At 52.6% G+C, this 14,446-nt stretch overlaps 1 protein-coding gene across 3 annotated transcripts; it reads right to left on the bottom strand.

Annotated features, from left to right (window-relative positions):
* Positions 1 to 1,859: 1,859 nt before the first annotated feature.
* CASC3 (CASC3 exon junction complex subunit) lies at positions 1,860 to 14,380 on the bottom strand. 3 transcript variants are annotated; one of them, XM_067311911.1, is made up of 14 exons: positions 14,117 to 14,380; positions 12,711 to 12,738; positions 12,304 to 12,341; positions 10,509 to 10,667; positions 10,268 to 10,419; positions 9,635 to 9,811; positions 8,533 to 9,227; positions 6,836 to 6,900; positions 6,461 to 6,575; positions 5,702 to 5,800; positions 4,706 to 4,920; positions 3,351 to 3,473; positions 3,114 to 3,177; positions 1,860 to 2,325 (listed from the first exon to the last, which is right to left on the bottom strand). In XM_067311911.1, exons 1-13 carry the CDS (start codon positions 14,378 to 14,380, stop codon positions 3,142 to 3,144), a joined length of 2,166 nt encoding a protein of 721 aa, XP_067168012.1. In that variant the 3' UTR covers positions 1,860 to 2,325; positions 3,114 to 3,141. The 3 variants fall into 3 exon arrangements, with proteins under 3 accessions (XP_067168012.1, XP_067168011.1, XP_067168010.1); XM_067311910.1 differs by having other exon boundaries at positions 3,114 to 3,190; XM_067311909.1 differs by lacking the exon at positions 3,114 to 3,177.
* Positions 14,381 to 14,446: the final 66 nt, after the last annotated feature.

A 14,446-nucleotide genomic window follows, 5' to 3' on the forward strand; every position in this document is an offset into this window, starting at 1 on the left:
CGCGGACCCGGAGGGGGCCGTGCGCAGAGGAGCACAGGCGGCACGCTCCCACGCCACCCACGCGCCCGGTGTTCCCTCCTCCGCGAGCGAGCTGGCTCCGCACCCCCCGGCTGCGAGGAGCGCCACGGCCAAGGGGTTTGCTCCGCGCGGCCGCTGACGGCTGGTCGCGGGCAGCCGACGGGGCAGGAGCTCGGCCCCGGGAAGGGCTGCAGATGCCTCCCAGGAGGAGGCGCGGGCGGCCGGCGCTAGCAGCAAAGGCAGCTGCTTTTCCAGTCGCACAAGAAGCTTGTGCAAATCGAGAAGCAGCTCCCCACGCGCCCGGCCCCGATTTCCAACAGCGCGGATTTCCAACACTGCGTGGGCCTGGCCCGGCAGGTCTCAGACCAGCCCGCAGGTGGCCCGAGCAAAGAGAGACACAGAGCTGGCTACTTTCTAAAACGTATTCTCATCTCCGTGTCAATACAGTGCTGGTTACAAATGCGCACTCCTAACGAACAGGAATCAAAATAAACAAAACCAAAAACCCATCACAGTGTTGTAAGGTCTAGGATTTCAGTCATGCGACCGATACGTTAAACGATACATTTCAGCCTTAAGGCAGAGAAACAGGTACATTTAAAACAAAGGATTTCTGCTTTTAAAATGTCGTTTGACATCTGAAATTAAGTACAAAAGGTCATCGAGTTACAAACAACAAACAAAGAAGGTATTTCTGCTCGAGAGCCAGGCATGCACGAGATCTCAACCAGAAAGCAGGCAGGTGGGCGCTCTGGGCACCCCTCCCTCGCCACAGATGGGAACTCGAAGGCCAAGATGCCGCTTGCTTGGAAGGAGCAACTTTCCCACTCTTGCTGAGAGGCCTGCGCCAGCAGCTGGCACTTCCACACGCTGCCCCAGCACGTGCTCAGGGCGAACGGCAGGAATTAGCAGCCTCGGTGCCAAGTTTCCTAATGCAATTTGCAAACGGCTGTGAGGACATCGCCAAGCCCGAGCGCGACGGGAAGCCGCGGCCGCTCCGCCCGGTGCGGCGCCTGCAGGATCGGTGCTGCAGGGAGGCAGCGTGGCGCTGCGGCAGGGCCGGCCAGCCCGGCCAGCTTGGCAACCGCAGCGCTGCAGTGCCAGTTGCCTCAGCAGATTGCCTTGAGAATCCTACTGCAGGGAACAAGGCCAGCAGGGTCCCGAAAGGAGGCACCTGGTTATGCGAGCGTACGCGCCTGGCTGAAGCGCTTCCTCCTCGGGGATCAGAGAGACCTTGCTGGATGCATTAAGGCGGGTTAGAACACCACCTTCCACTTCCACAGCAGCAACACCCAAGTGCTGCGAGCAAATCATTCATGTGCTTGCCCCGTCTAGCTGGTTTGTCTGCTGGCAGAGCTGCTCTGACAGTCGTCGAGATGCCTGAGTGCCTGTAAACGTCTCTCTCCGCCTCGGATTTAGCAGAGGTCTGCAAGGTGGGAGGGAATCTCCCCCTGCTCTGCGAGATGCACTTGTAACGGTGGGGAAGGGGTTTGCCCTATGCTCAGGCACACCGATTCCTGTCTGATTCGGGTTGAGAGCTTGCACACACACGGACAGAAACTGCCAACACCACAGTTACCAACAGGGCTTGTTCCAAAAAAGAAATAGGAGGAGCTTCTAAATTAAGTGGTGACTGCACAGCCAGCGCGTTCCTGACAGACTCCTAACACTCAGCTGCCCTTCCTATCCTTAAACAATGGCAGAAATAAACTTGCTAATTTAAAAGAGAATTGAAAACAAGAATCAACTTATCAGCTGTCTCCATGAGGGGGAGGAAGGGGGGAAAGTGGTAGTAGTAGGGGGATGTTACGTTCCTGCTAGCCAGACAAACAAATTCAAAATACCCAAAAGAAACAAATCAGCTTTACTGAAGCAGCTGGTTCATTTCTTAAATAAAAACAGAGACCACAATCAAGCCATTTTAGTTTAACAACCTAGAAAGGGAAAAGGGCAGACATTTAGTAAAAGGGAGAAGTTGCCAGAACTTGTGGCCAAGGACCGACTCTTGTGGTTGATTCTTCAATGACCTCTGTGCCCCAGTGAGGGAAGGAGAGAGGAGGGCAGATCAGCAGCAGCAAGAGAGATGGTTTTCAGGAGGGCACCGGTAAAACCGGAGAGGGAAGGTGCCTGGCCCTGAGCACAAGACGGTGCAGCAGATTTCAGGCTGCTGCCTCACCTACGCACAGGGAAGGAGCCTTTTCCAAGAAGGAGCTTCCTCCTTGCTGAGGTGCCAAGTCTGGTGTTGGGATTCCCACGGCCACATCCCTACGTGTTGCTCCTCTCCTTTGATTTTTCACTTTTGCTGTCCTGAGGAAAGGGGATGGGGGGAAGGAAGAGAAAAACAGGAACCACAGGGTTAGGCTGCTCCTAGTGCAAACTCCACACAGGGTTTATAGCACTATCACCAAGGCGCTGCAAGCAAACATCCTCCACGCCTGGGCGCTAGAAAGCGACCACCGCCCTCCCACCCTCCAGCACGCTCAGCTTCCTCCATGCCTACTCTGGGTAAAACAAGCTCCCTTCAAGCCAAGCTCTCTTGGTGGCGAGAGCGGAAGCGTTTTTCCATAGCTAGGCAATTCAAAGGGCACCTTTATCAGATTATCTCACAGTGATTTACAAAAGCTGCACATTTCCCAGGTAGGGAAACAAAAGGGCGAAGTGACTCCTCCCTGGTCAGAGGCAGAGCTATGAACCCAACGCAGGAGTCTTCCCACCAGGCCTCTATTGTAACACATGCCGCCTCTCCCAGGTACAGGAAAAACACCCGGCACATGCCTGTCTGGGTCCAGGCTTGCCATGATTCAGGTTCATTCAACTCCCGTATGCTAGGGAAGAGATCCTAAAGGAAACCAAACATGCACGTGGCACTCCCACGCGCACACACACAAACAGTTCTCAGCATGGAGAAGTAGCTCTCATCTCGTAAAGCCTCTAAGTCTGCTGCCTGAACTCTATCCTGCTAAGGTCTCAGCTTTTATTCTTCCAGGGAAGTCACTGCCTCCTAGCTTAGGACTGGATTTTTCTCTTTTAAAAAGTATTTTGTTCTGTTTTTACCCTGAATGAAAAAAGAAAGCAAGAGTCAACTTTGGACTTACTTTTTACGTGGGTTTAGATTTAAAGTATTTAGAAACTCAAATTAACTGGAGCCCTGCTTACCACCTGCAACGAGAAGCTGAGGTTTGGGACACGTCAAAGATTAGACAGTTTAGGATTTTCTTGGAACAACATACTTTTTGGATGGGAGAGGGAGACTGAAGGACCACACGCATGCACCAATGGCATAACATCACACACACGGACTCGCACAGAGGAGACAGGCAGAGGGCACATACCTCAGGAGGTGGTGGCTTGATAGTCACAGGCTGGGATGTCCTTCGTGGTGGAGAAGGTTTGGGCTGCACTTGCTGCTGGACAGTATTGTAGTACGTGACCCCTCCATACACCTGGGACTGGGCCTGCGTTCCCCAGAGAGCAGAAACGTCAGTGCTCTGTGCCGTGGAGGACCCAGCAAGTCTCACCCGTCACAAGAGCACCAAGTACCTCAGGCAGCCTTTAGGGCATAAAGAAGGTCTCTAAGAAGATACCGCTCTCTAGCACTAAAGGTGAACAGCCAAGGGGGGTCTGGTTTGATTTCTGCTACGCTCCCCAACTCCAAAAAAAAAATAGCAGCACTTAAAACTCCCAGAGGGCGGCTGCTGGGGAACGCTCTTCGACCATCGCCTCCTTACCCGGACCTCCCTGCTTTTCGCAGGGCGGGCAGGTATGCGGCTTTGGCAATCCACAGCCGCACCGGCCCGAAGTTCACAGCAGACCGAGTCCTTCCGTCCTGCAGAATTTCTCAAGTACCATACAATGTTTGCACTTTAAAACAGCAGCAGCTACTGGTTTTCTGTGCAAACCAGACAGATAACGATTCCCCCTTATACTGTGATCACTTCCAGGTACCGGAGGCCTCGGGACCTGCCCTCAAAAGTAGGCTGATTCCCTATCAGGGCAGCTCGGAGCAGACCAGGAGAACAGGAAGGTCAGAAAGGTTGTAGGCCTTGGGGAACGTGCACATCTCTCGCCTGCCACTGCGTGTCAGCCGTGTGCCATTCGCAAGCCAGCCACAGGGAGCCTCTGTTTGTCCTCAAGATGCCCACAGAGATCTTGCTCCTCTCTGCAGAACAGCTATTGTGGACACAGAGGTCGGAAGTTTAACGGGAAGAGCCGGCCCTGTGGGGACTGCTGTTCACACAAAGGGGTTTCCTGGTCAGTGGCAAAGAACAGCACCAGGCAGTTTCAAGCTTCCCACCTCGGTCTTGCAAACAGAAAGGAAGGACTTCCAAAACAATTGTCAAGGTGTCCTTGACAGCACAGACCTGGAGGGGACAAAACGGTTTCACAGGCTCCCTGTGGGCTCTTTGCCTTGTTCTGCAGGGGAAAACCTTGATTCTGAGATCCGTCCATACAGATACTGCATCCATGAGACCCCAACTCCAGGTTAAATGCAAAGCAGACATGGGAGCAGTCCCTTTCAATTCCCCACCCAAGCAAACAACCCCCCACTCTGAAAGAGCCCAGACGTTCCACGTCCTCTCCTCGAAGCCTCACAGAATATAGTCCCCCCGTCCCCAACACTCAGAGGATCCCATCTGGGCTCGATGGCTCCTGTTCAGGGAGGAGACGCACAACGCAGCTGGCTTACCTGCGTGTTGGAATAGAGATGAGGAGGCGGCGGTGGGGGTAGTGCTCCCGGGGGGTAAGGGTAGCCAGGATTCCCAAAATTCATGACTCCAGGAGGGGAGAAATAAGGAGGTGCAAGCAGCTGCTGTGGAGGGGGCTGACCCGGAGGCATGGAGACCGGTGGAGGATACAGCCCAGGGTTTGCCATTGGGGCTGCCGTCTGGTGGGGATGTAAACCTGGGAAATGACAAAAATAAGCCGAACATGATGTCATATGTAAAGCCAACGTGTCTCAGGGAGGGCTGAGGCTGCTAAAATGCCAACACGCATCAGCGTGGCTGTGCTGGCCCTGCTGCAGCAGGAAGCAGAAGTGCTTTGCTCAAGAGGCCTTGCCTGCAGCCACAAGACCTCAGCTCCTGTGCTGGGGAGGGAAAAAAAGCAGCTTTACTCAGCACAGCAGCGCACACCAGCCTCCTCCACAACGCCAGAGTCCCCAGCCACAGGAACCGGACACAGCCCCAGTCAGCACATCCACTTCAGGGAACAGTTCTTGCGGGCAAGGTAGAGAACATCGCAACTCAGCAGCTCTCATTTCTGCTTTTCTTTTCTGATCTACAAGCAGCAGGATCTAGAGAAGGAAGCTAGCACGACGGCCGGCAGTGGATACATCCCACTGAAAGGGAAAGCAACGCAGCCAAAAGGATCTGCACAGCACCTGCGCACATCCAGCTAGAGGATGTCAAAACTTTCAAATGATCTTGGCCTTGCACTGCTTGTAACGCCCCAAAATGTCTATTTTTCTTTCCTTAAAATTTTTATTTGTTCAGCCTCACTGCATGAGGGAAGCAGGTCTCTCATTTTACAGTGCAGGGAAACTGGATTCCCTGGCTTGCCCCAGTGACAGAAACAGCGTCAGAACTAGCGAAACCCGAGTTATCTGCTCCCAAGCCCCAGCACAGGGCACAAACTCAGTGTCACTACCAACCGCACTGTGCCACCGGGGGAGCTGGTTTGTTACCTGGATGAGGGAGGTGCATTTCCGGCTGTACGATCATCCCTTGGGGAGGCAGCGGGGCAGGGTTCTCACTGTGGGTGTAGATTGGTCCCTGGAATTGTACTGCAACATAAAACAGTTCCCAAGGAAAAGCTTCACTGAATTGTATTCTGCTGCAGCGAATCACACCGCATACACAGGCCACCTACAGTTACAACACTTGAATGCAGTGCTACAAGAGCAGCACTGTCACGTTCCCAGCAGGAATAGCAAACACAATCCATGAGGCTCACAGATGCTATGTATCCCCAATAGAAGTGTTTTCTATTCCCTTTATGAAGCAGCAGAACACAGGGAGTTTTTTCTCTAACACTTTAAATACACTGGGGGAAATTTCAAATCCATCCCCACTCTTTTTCCATAGCTCTCCTCACTCTTAAACGTCAAAGAAATTGCTCTGGTTTCAAATGGTAACTCCTACTTCTTATGAAGAAAAGCAGTGCCCCAGACAAAGCCCGTGCACAGGGAGGGAAGGCGGTAACACTGACTGTGTTTAGATGGGAAACATCAAGGTCTAAACGCAAACCAGGGAGGCTCAGAGCAGCCTTTTAGTCACAGTAAGAGAGGAAAAGCAGCAATGATATTACAAAGGGGAGGAAAGGCAAAGCCCACCGATCTGTCCCACCCCAACACGGCACTGAAGGAGCAGGGGACTCCTGCTCTGGCTGCCCAGAGCTTTCTCAGCGCACAGAAGGACTGTCGGGGCAGCAGGGAAACACTCACGTGGGTCGTAGTAGTGCCCTTCCATGATGCTGATGTGCATAGGGGGGGCAGGCTCTGGAACCGGCGGTCTCTGCCGCTGCGATGAGTAGCGTTTCACGCGGCCCCCCTGCACTGCCTGCAAGAATCCAAAGACGTCGGCAACGGTCAGCGCGTGACAAAGGAATCCCCCCTCCAGGGAGGGGGCACTGACCCGCCTCACCCCCCAGCCCCCTGCAAATCTCTATTTGGATCACGCAGTAAAAATTGTGAACGCACATGAAAGGGAAAGGCTAAAGTGTCACAGACAGCTTCTAATTATTACAGCACAGAACCACAGAAGCGTGGAAGCCAAGCATTTATAAAAGTAAGAGTCACACTCCACATAGCATGCTTTACCATTTCCTCCATCCTGTTAAACTGAGGCGGTGGCCCAGTTCCCACGTGCATATGGTTAGGAATACCTGAGGAAGAAACAGACTGGTTATTACGGCTCGCATTTGTTCTCAGTAGAAACAGCCACCTCACCCGCCGCCAAAGGCGCTGCCAGAAGCAACCCGTCACTTGTCACAAGTGCACCTCCAAGCACCAGCAGTCTGGAGAAGTTACCGTACGAGAAGTACTGACACAGCTCTTGCTTTCATGATGAAAAACCTTACAACAACTTCATGTCTTAGGTTACAATTTTAAATATTTCAGTACGAATTAAAAGCTGTTGCACCACTGTACAGTCATCCATGCTGCTCGACACCTTTTAAATCTCCTTAAAATAAATAAATAAATAAAAATCCTTGGCAAGAAGTCCAGGTCCCAAACTAAGCTCTGTTCCTGCTGAGACAAGGATCTCTTTAGAGTAGAAACCAAGCATGCAAATGGAACCATACGGGCTGCAGTTTAAACTCACTACAGAGTGTAACCACGTACATCACGGGCTCCTTGCAAGCATTTTAATCCAAACAGCAAAGTTACACTGCACAATTTAAACCACAGTGTCAAACTGATTACAGGCAATCCCAAGGGAGTGAAAGTGGGCAAAATAAATACTGAAAGTGACCACAGACCATTTATACTGCAAACATACATGAACATGTAAATCACAGTATTTTTGAACTCTCATTCTACTAGCATATTTAAAGCCTGTCCATTTGAGTCTGTGATCAATACCAAGGGTCTGTTCGCACAAAGATTTTACTAGTCACATCAGTGCCAGAAAACTTGTGGTTGCGCAGACCTGAACCCCCAGAGACACTTATGAAAGCAGCAAGTCGCTTTCCTCTCCTTGCTCCAGTTTTATTTCTCTTGGGAAGGACTCTTAACACTCCCCAGAAAAGACTCTCTAATTCTGCAAAGAGATAATTATACCTGAATGACCTCTCATGTGGATTCTCAGCTGGAATTCAGTTCTCAGCTCACATGGGTCTAACTCTGCCATAGATCTCTGCTTCAGCCTGCTTCTGCGAACAGAGCCGCTTCCTCCTACCAGGCGCAAATGGATCTGCCAATCCTAGGCAGGCCTTAGCTAGCAGCAACCAAATCTAAATGCTCTGAAATAAGCTCAGAGTCTTCTGAACAACCTGCTGATAAGCGGAGGAAAGTTGCTTCCTGCCCTCGAGCGGGACACTAGATAAGTACGATCAACGATCGCCCACCTGTAAACAGGTCACAACACTGCTTATCCCTGGAACTGACTGCTGCAGCAGCAGCAAGTCCCACCATGATTCACACACCACCCAGAGTTCTTGTTGTCTGTTCCACACACAGACCTTCACTTTACTGAATCTTCCTCATTCTCAACACAAGAGGGTGGACAGAGGGAAAGGATCCAGTCTTGTGTCCTTCCCAGCCCTGATTCAGTTAACTTATTCTCAGGTATTTAATTCCCCCCTTTTTTGTTCAGTTTTACTCCCTTCAATAATCTTCACTGTACTTTCTCAACACTACGAATCTCTGTCACATATTGAAGCTGAGACTGGACTAAGGCAAAGACAGTTCAGCTCTGATCGACTACGAGATGTTTAGGACAACAGCAGAACTGCGTTCTACTGGGGGCGGCGGGGGGAGTTTTCTGCTGAACTCAACAGGCTGCACCCACTTACCCCTGAGCTCCCGGGGCTGTATGAACTGAGACTGCCCTGGAGTCCAGTTCTGCTCAGTGAGATTCATTTGCGTCATCTCTTGCTCGAGTCCATCCAAGCTGGATTCTACTGGCGACTCCCAATTACTGCTCTTGGCTGGTGGGGGGGATGTCTCCACTTGCACAGGTTTTGGTGGCACAGGCGTCAGCCCTTCTGAAGCAGGTACTTCATCTGCCAACTTTCCTGCATCCCCAGCTTTAATTCTGGTCCTCCTTGCCCGGGAATAAGACTTCTTTTCAATTGGTCTGTCTGGTGGTGGCTGTGTAGCATCAGCAGTCGTGGTCTGGCTCTCCAAAGCAACCTCCTCCTTCACAGGGCTGCTGTGGACATGTGCCACTTCCGTCTCAGGTGACTTGTCTCTCGCTGGGGTTTGCTCTACACGCTTCGCTCGGTAATTGCTTTCCTGTTTGGCCTGCTCGCCGTTTCGAGAGAGATGCTGGACACTTGCTTCTGAAGCCCGGTAGCTCGGGCGGGTCTCCTTGTAGCCACCCATCCGCGGATAGTTCCTAGGTGGGGGCATTCTCCCTGTACCTGCGGAGCTCCTGTTGGTGAACGTTCGCGGTGGAGTTGAAGCGCTGTCTGGGCCTTGGTGTCTTGGGGGCTTACTTGGCCTCTCATTGGACCAGTTTGGGTCTCGCTGAGGAGGACTCCCAAACCTGAGGAAGAAAAATGCTACAAAGGACTGCAAACAAAACCCTAGGTGAAAAATAAAGCTGTCACTGAAAGGCATTTCTAAATGTCTGGGTTATCTTCTGGTTTAAAGTTAATTTCCAGAAGGTTCCCTGCCCCCACAAGAGAACGGCTTGAACCCACATTACTGAACCACTCTGCAGGTGGCCTCTCCCCTGAGCTCAGCACTTCTGCTCTGAGAAGCAAGAGGTGCCGCAGCGCCAGGGAACCTCTCGGCAGCATCCAACTCCCAGGACCACGGTCCCACCCTCGAGCCAAAGCCAACAGCACTTGGCCACTTAGGGGCTCCAGACCTGTGGTTTGAAGCGCCTGGCGCGAGGGCCAAAGTCTCCCTCTGGGATGAGCCAGGCTCTAGTTTGGCTTTGCTGTTCACCTTGGTTTGCGCATCCTCCTCGGCTTGATGTCATCAGGGTTGTGAGCTGACCTGATGTCATAGCCATAAAGTGCGATCAGCTCCTGCCTGGTCTTGGGGGCCTGCTCGTCCTCCCGGAATTTGTCGTGTTCCCAGCGGCCCTCATCTTTCCACAGCTTCCTCTGCCGACCCTTTGGCCTGGAACAGTTATAGAGAGAGAAGCAAGAGGTCATTGCAAAGCCAAGGAGAGGCAGCAGCTTCAACGAGCACCAAACACAGAACGTGCACTTCTAGGGCAGGGTGTGCATAGGAGACAGCACCTCTTCTTCCTCCCATTCTTCCTGTCCCAGCAGCTGCTGCTCTACCCACTGCTATTTCTTTGAAGCAGTAAAGGTCGCTGGTCAGTAGCAAGAGGCTTTTCTTGTGTTTTTTGTACCACTTCCAGTCCCTCCTTTTTCAAAACACAGAGCCGAAGCCAGTCCTGGCAGGGCGCTGCTAGGAGGCAACTGGGCCAGAGCACAGAGAGATCCTTCCTTGCTGACGTCTTCCCAGCTTTTCACACAGACGCAAAGAGCTGGGCTGCCTCGCGCTGGCCTGGGAGTCAGTCTTAGTCTAACCGAGAGAGGGAGAGACATGAGGGGGATCCTTACATACCTGACCTCCTCCTCTTGAGTCTGCCCTCGGAGATCATGCTCAAAGAAGAGCCCTTTGCGTGGGATGTAAGCCGGGTTCTTCCGATCCTCATCATCGTCCAGGTGCTTGGGAACTTTTTTCCCAACTTTATTCTCAACAGGTTCAGTGCTCTCCTGTCGAAATCAGACAGCTCTTAACACTGCAGCAGTCCTTCTACGAAAAGCCCCTCATGGCCCACAGAATGCACGTGTTTAACACCTACCTGCCCGTCCCCACTTTGTCTCTCGCCAGTTACAGCACCTTTGGAGTCAGGTTTCTCATCGCCTTTCTCTGCTTTTGCTGCAGATTCGCAGGAATCATTGCTATCCTGCTTCAATTCCACTTTGGCACTTTCTTCCTCACTGTAATCCTCTTCCTCCGCCTGAAAGAGCCCCAGTTACTCAGACACATGCCTTTAGCAGCAGGTCCCCCAGGAAATTCCCAAAGAGGTCCCCAGCTCTGGAGTTAGATCCCTGTTCCAGTTGTTAGAGAACTGACTCTTTTATAGCAGGGGATTAGCTCTCAAGGTCCTTCCTATCCCTATACTTTTACGGAGAAAGCAAAGACTAAATGAACATCTCTCCCCACTAATTCCCATCAGTGACATTAAATCAAACAATCATGATTTCTAGGACATAGAGCTGGAACCAGCTCCCCCACAAAGTCACAGTCTCTATCGTGACTGAAATTAAAGGGCTTGTATAGGCCTGAGAGACAAACTAACGAGGGAGATGGTTTCTACCCCCAGGCCCTCAGAAGGTCCCTTCTTTCCCACACTGAAGGCCTGGATCCAGCCACTGCTGTGTTTCCAGATTCCCTGGAGTTACTCAGCTGACTCACTCCAAGCACTGTGCTCGCAGGAGTCTGACCTCGTTTCACCCTTCAGGAGCCTGCCAGCCTTGCTTAGGCTGGAACTGACACTAAAAATAGCTTCGCATGATTAAGAAAAAGACTGCTCTATTTTTCTCTTTCAACACAGCGTATTTGCACATCAACTGCTCCTTTTGTTTACGTTAGGGAAACCCAGACGTGGCATTATTTTTAGGCGCAGGAACAGAGTCATCCTGGCATGTCAGTGATGCAATATTGCCGCGGCTCAAACACCCTGGTGTGCGCCAGTGCGCCTGTGCTTCGACGCGCTCCCAGTGCCGAGTCTCTAGGGAGCCCTCTACGCGGTTTGCTAGAGGTTCAGCGAGCTGCTGTAAGGGGAGCGGGGGAGACGCCCCCGTACCCTCCGCACGCTGCCTCTGCGGCCTGCAATGCTCCCTCCTCCTTAATGGCAGGGATTCGCTCACAAGCGAACAGCCCCCACCAGCCTCCAACTTCATCTGCCTTGTTTTATAGCCCCCCCACAAGATCCCCACGATACCCATCTCAAGAGAAGGGTTTTCACTAAAAAACTTTCACTGTAATATACATTAGGAAATTGTGAGAAACCAGAACTTCTCTAAACGTCTCCAAGACATTAAACTTCCACTCATGCAATAAACATCCAGGGAAAGCCACAGGCTGCTGCCAGGGCTGCCTCTCTGGCTCAAACAGCAGGTCTCATCAGCACACGGAGGGGGCGATTTGCACAGGATACACACAGCTACCAGCACTCACTAGGTGCATTATTCTTCCAGCCACTGTACACAGAAAACAGGGATGCTGTTTGGGATGCTTCCAACCCTGTACTTAGTTTTTAATTTCAACTAATTAAAATGCAATCAGCATCCTACAGCCCCTTCCACATCCTTCTTTGTCATGGCAAACCCTACCCCAGCATCCGGCACCCAATCTCAAGAGGGATCAGACTGAAAAAGGCTTTTCCTTCCAGCATTGAGGACTACTGCAGCGTAGGTCGCTCCGAGTCCTCGCACAGCGGGTGCAAAGCACATGAGTTGGTATCTTGAGACAAAGGCAATCACTACAGACGGGGTCAGTGGAAGAGAATGAAGGACACAAACTGGGTTTTGTGCTAAAATTAGGCAAGATACAGTCGTTCTACAGAACATCAGGACAGAGTCTCCTCTTACCTCCGAGTCTTCTGCACTTTCGTAATCCGAGAGTACAGCTGTGGGAGAGAAAAAGGAGATTGGCATCGAGGCAGAAATAGAATAGTGCTTTCCCTGAGAACAGATTCTCTTTGAGCGTAACATGCCATGGTCCAGGCTACTGCTGGCAAACACCCACAATACAGTAACACCAAGGGGAAATCGGGGGTAATATTAAGTGTCCCTGACAAATACCATTACTAGCTCGTATGGGAGGAAAAAAGATGAATTTGGGGAGTACTGTCCCTGCGCTCCGTGTTTGTCTACTGTTATGAGGTAACATTTGGGATAACAACAACTGCAAAACTTTTAAAAAAGCATTTTTCTCACTTTTGTGCTTTCATGTATCACAGACAACACTTGCAGTGCCAGAGAGAATCGTTACTCACCATCTCCTTCAATGCCATCTTCGCTTTCCTAGAGAGAAAGGGAGAGAAAATTCATTAGCGGAGAGGCAAGTGAGCAGCTTGATTCTCGTGGCATCCTACAATCCCAGACACAATTACAACAAAGTTTGGCCCTGGTCCTACCACATCCGTTCTTGGAAGTTCAGTTTGAATTTCCAAGCAGGAAGAGACAAATTCAGCACCCGCAGTACTTTTCTTTAAGGTCTTTTAGTCCTCATTGCAGAGCAAGCTACACAGAGGGAACTTAAAGGGCATAGCCCATCAAAGAAAAGAGCGTGAACTGCGTTAGCTGCTGGGGGTCCTTGGAGGGAAAAGAACATCGACAGACGAGAAGGGCTTCCCTCTCTGGACGATGCAGACCAAGACAGCTAACTTGGGAAAGCAAAAGAGGGATTACTCAAAGCAAGATCCAGGGAAAAACTAACAGATGCTGAGCGCGACCAGGCTCAGACAGACATCTGCTATAGACTCCGGTAACACAGATATATCTCTATATCCAAGAGAAGACACGGGATGAACCGGAACAATTCAGACCAGAGAGAATTTCTAGTAAGACTGTCTGACTGAACAACTCAGTAAAAACAACCTGAGATCAAAAATAAAATCAGTCAATACATTAATGAAATAAGCCCCAAAGTCAAAACAACTAAAGAAAAACACACTGCAATTTCGGGAGGAACTTGAAATAACCGGCACTATAAAATCACAACAGAACAAAATAACACCCGGCTATAAACTGTAAAATGAGACGATTTCTACTAGAGATGTGTGGGAACAGCAGTACTACAAGAAGTTCCTGCAGAAAGTTTTTAATGCCCTCGTTTAGCAACTCCGAGCAGCCTTTTTTAAGGGGAGGGATTGGCCCGACTGGGCAGCGAGCTCCAGCGCTGTGTGGGGCCCCGCAGGGAGCAGCCTGTCCCAGGGAAGAGGGGAGCAACCCCCCCTGCCTCAGCCCCACCGCAGGAGCCCCTCCACGGGGAGGGAAACGGGGATGGCAGGGGGGGCTCACAGTTAGCGCTGGGGGGTGGCAGAGCCCAGCCTGCCCCCAGGATCACCCCAGTCCCTGCTTGGCCCCCTCCAGCCTGGTACCCCCCAAACCCCCAGGGCCCCCCCCTTGTGCTCCATTAATTCGCCAGGTCTCTCCATCCCAGGCACCCCTGTGTCCCCCCATTCCCCAGCAGCCCCCCCCAAGTCCCAGGGCCACCCCGACTCCTCTCAGTGCCTCGCTTCCCCACCCCCCATTCCCCGGTGCCCCCCCAGCCCAGCGCCCCACAGTCACCAGCCCCCCCTTCCCTCACCCCCCCCAAGAGCCCCCCCCCATTCCCCGGTGCCCCCCCACCCCCGGCCCTTCGGAGCCCCCCCTCCCCGGTGCCCCCCGCCCCACTCACACACTCGGACTCGGGCGCGCTCTTGGCCGCCCCCCCCGCGGCGCTCTCGGCCCCGCGGCCCCGCGGCCCGGCGCTGACGGCCCCAGCGGCGCCCCGCGGCGGGCGGTGCGGCGGCCGCGGCGAGCCCGAGCGGGAGCCGGAGCCCGAGGCGGAGCCCGAGCGGGAGCGGGCGGCGCTGGCGGCCGAGTCGGCGCTGTCGGAGGCGGCCGAGTCGGAGTCGTCCTCGCTGTCCTGCGAAGCGCGCTGCCGCCGCCGGTCCGCCATCTTGGGCCAGCCGCAGGGGCGGGCGGCGGCGCGGGGCACCACGGGACGGACTACACCTCCCGGCGG

This window comes from Apteryx mantelli, chromosome 28, assembly GCF_036417845.1.
Source record: "Apteryx mantelli isolate bAptMan1 chromosome 28, bAptMan1.hap1, whole genome shotgun sequence".
NCBI lineage: Eukaryota > Metazoa > Chordata > Aves > Apterygiformes > Apterygidae > Apteryx > Apteryx mantelli.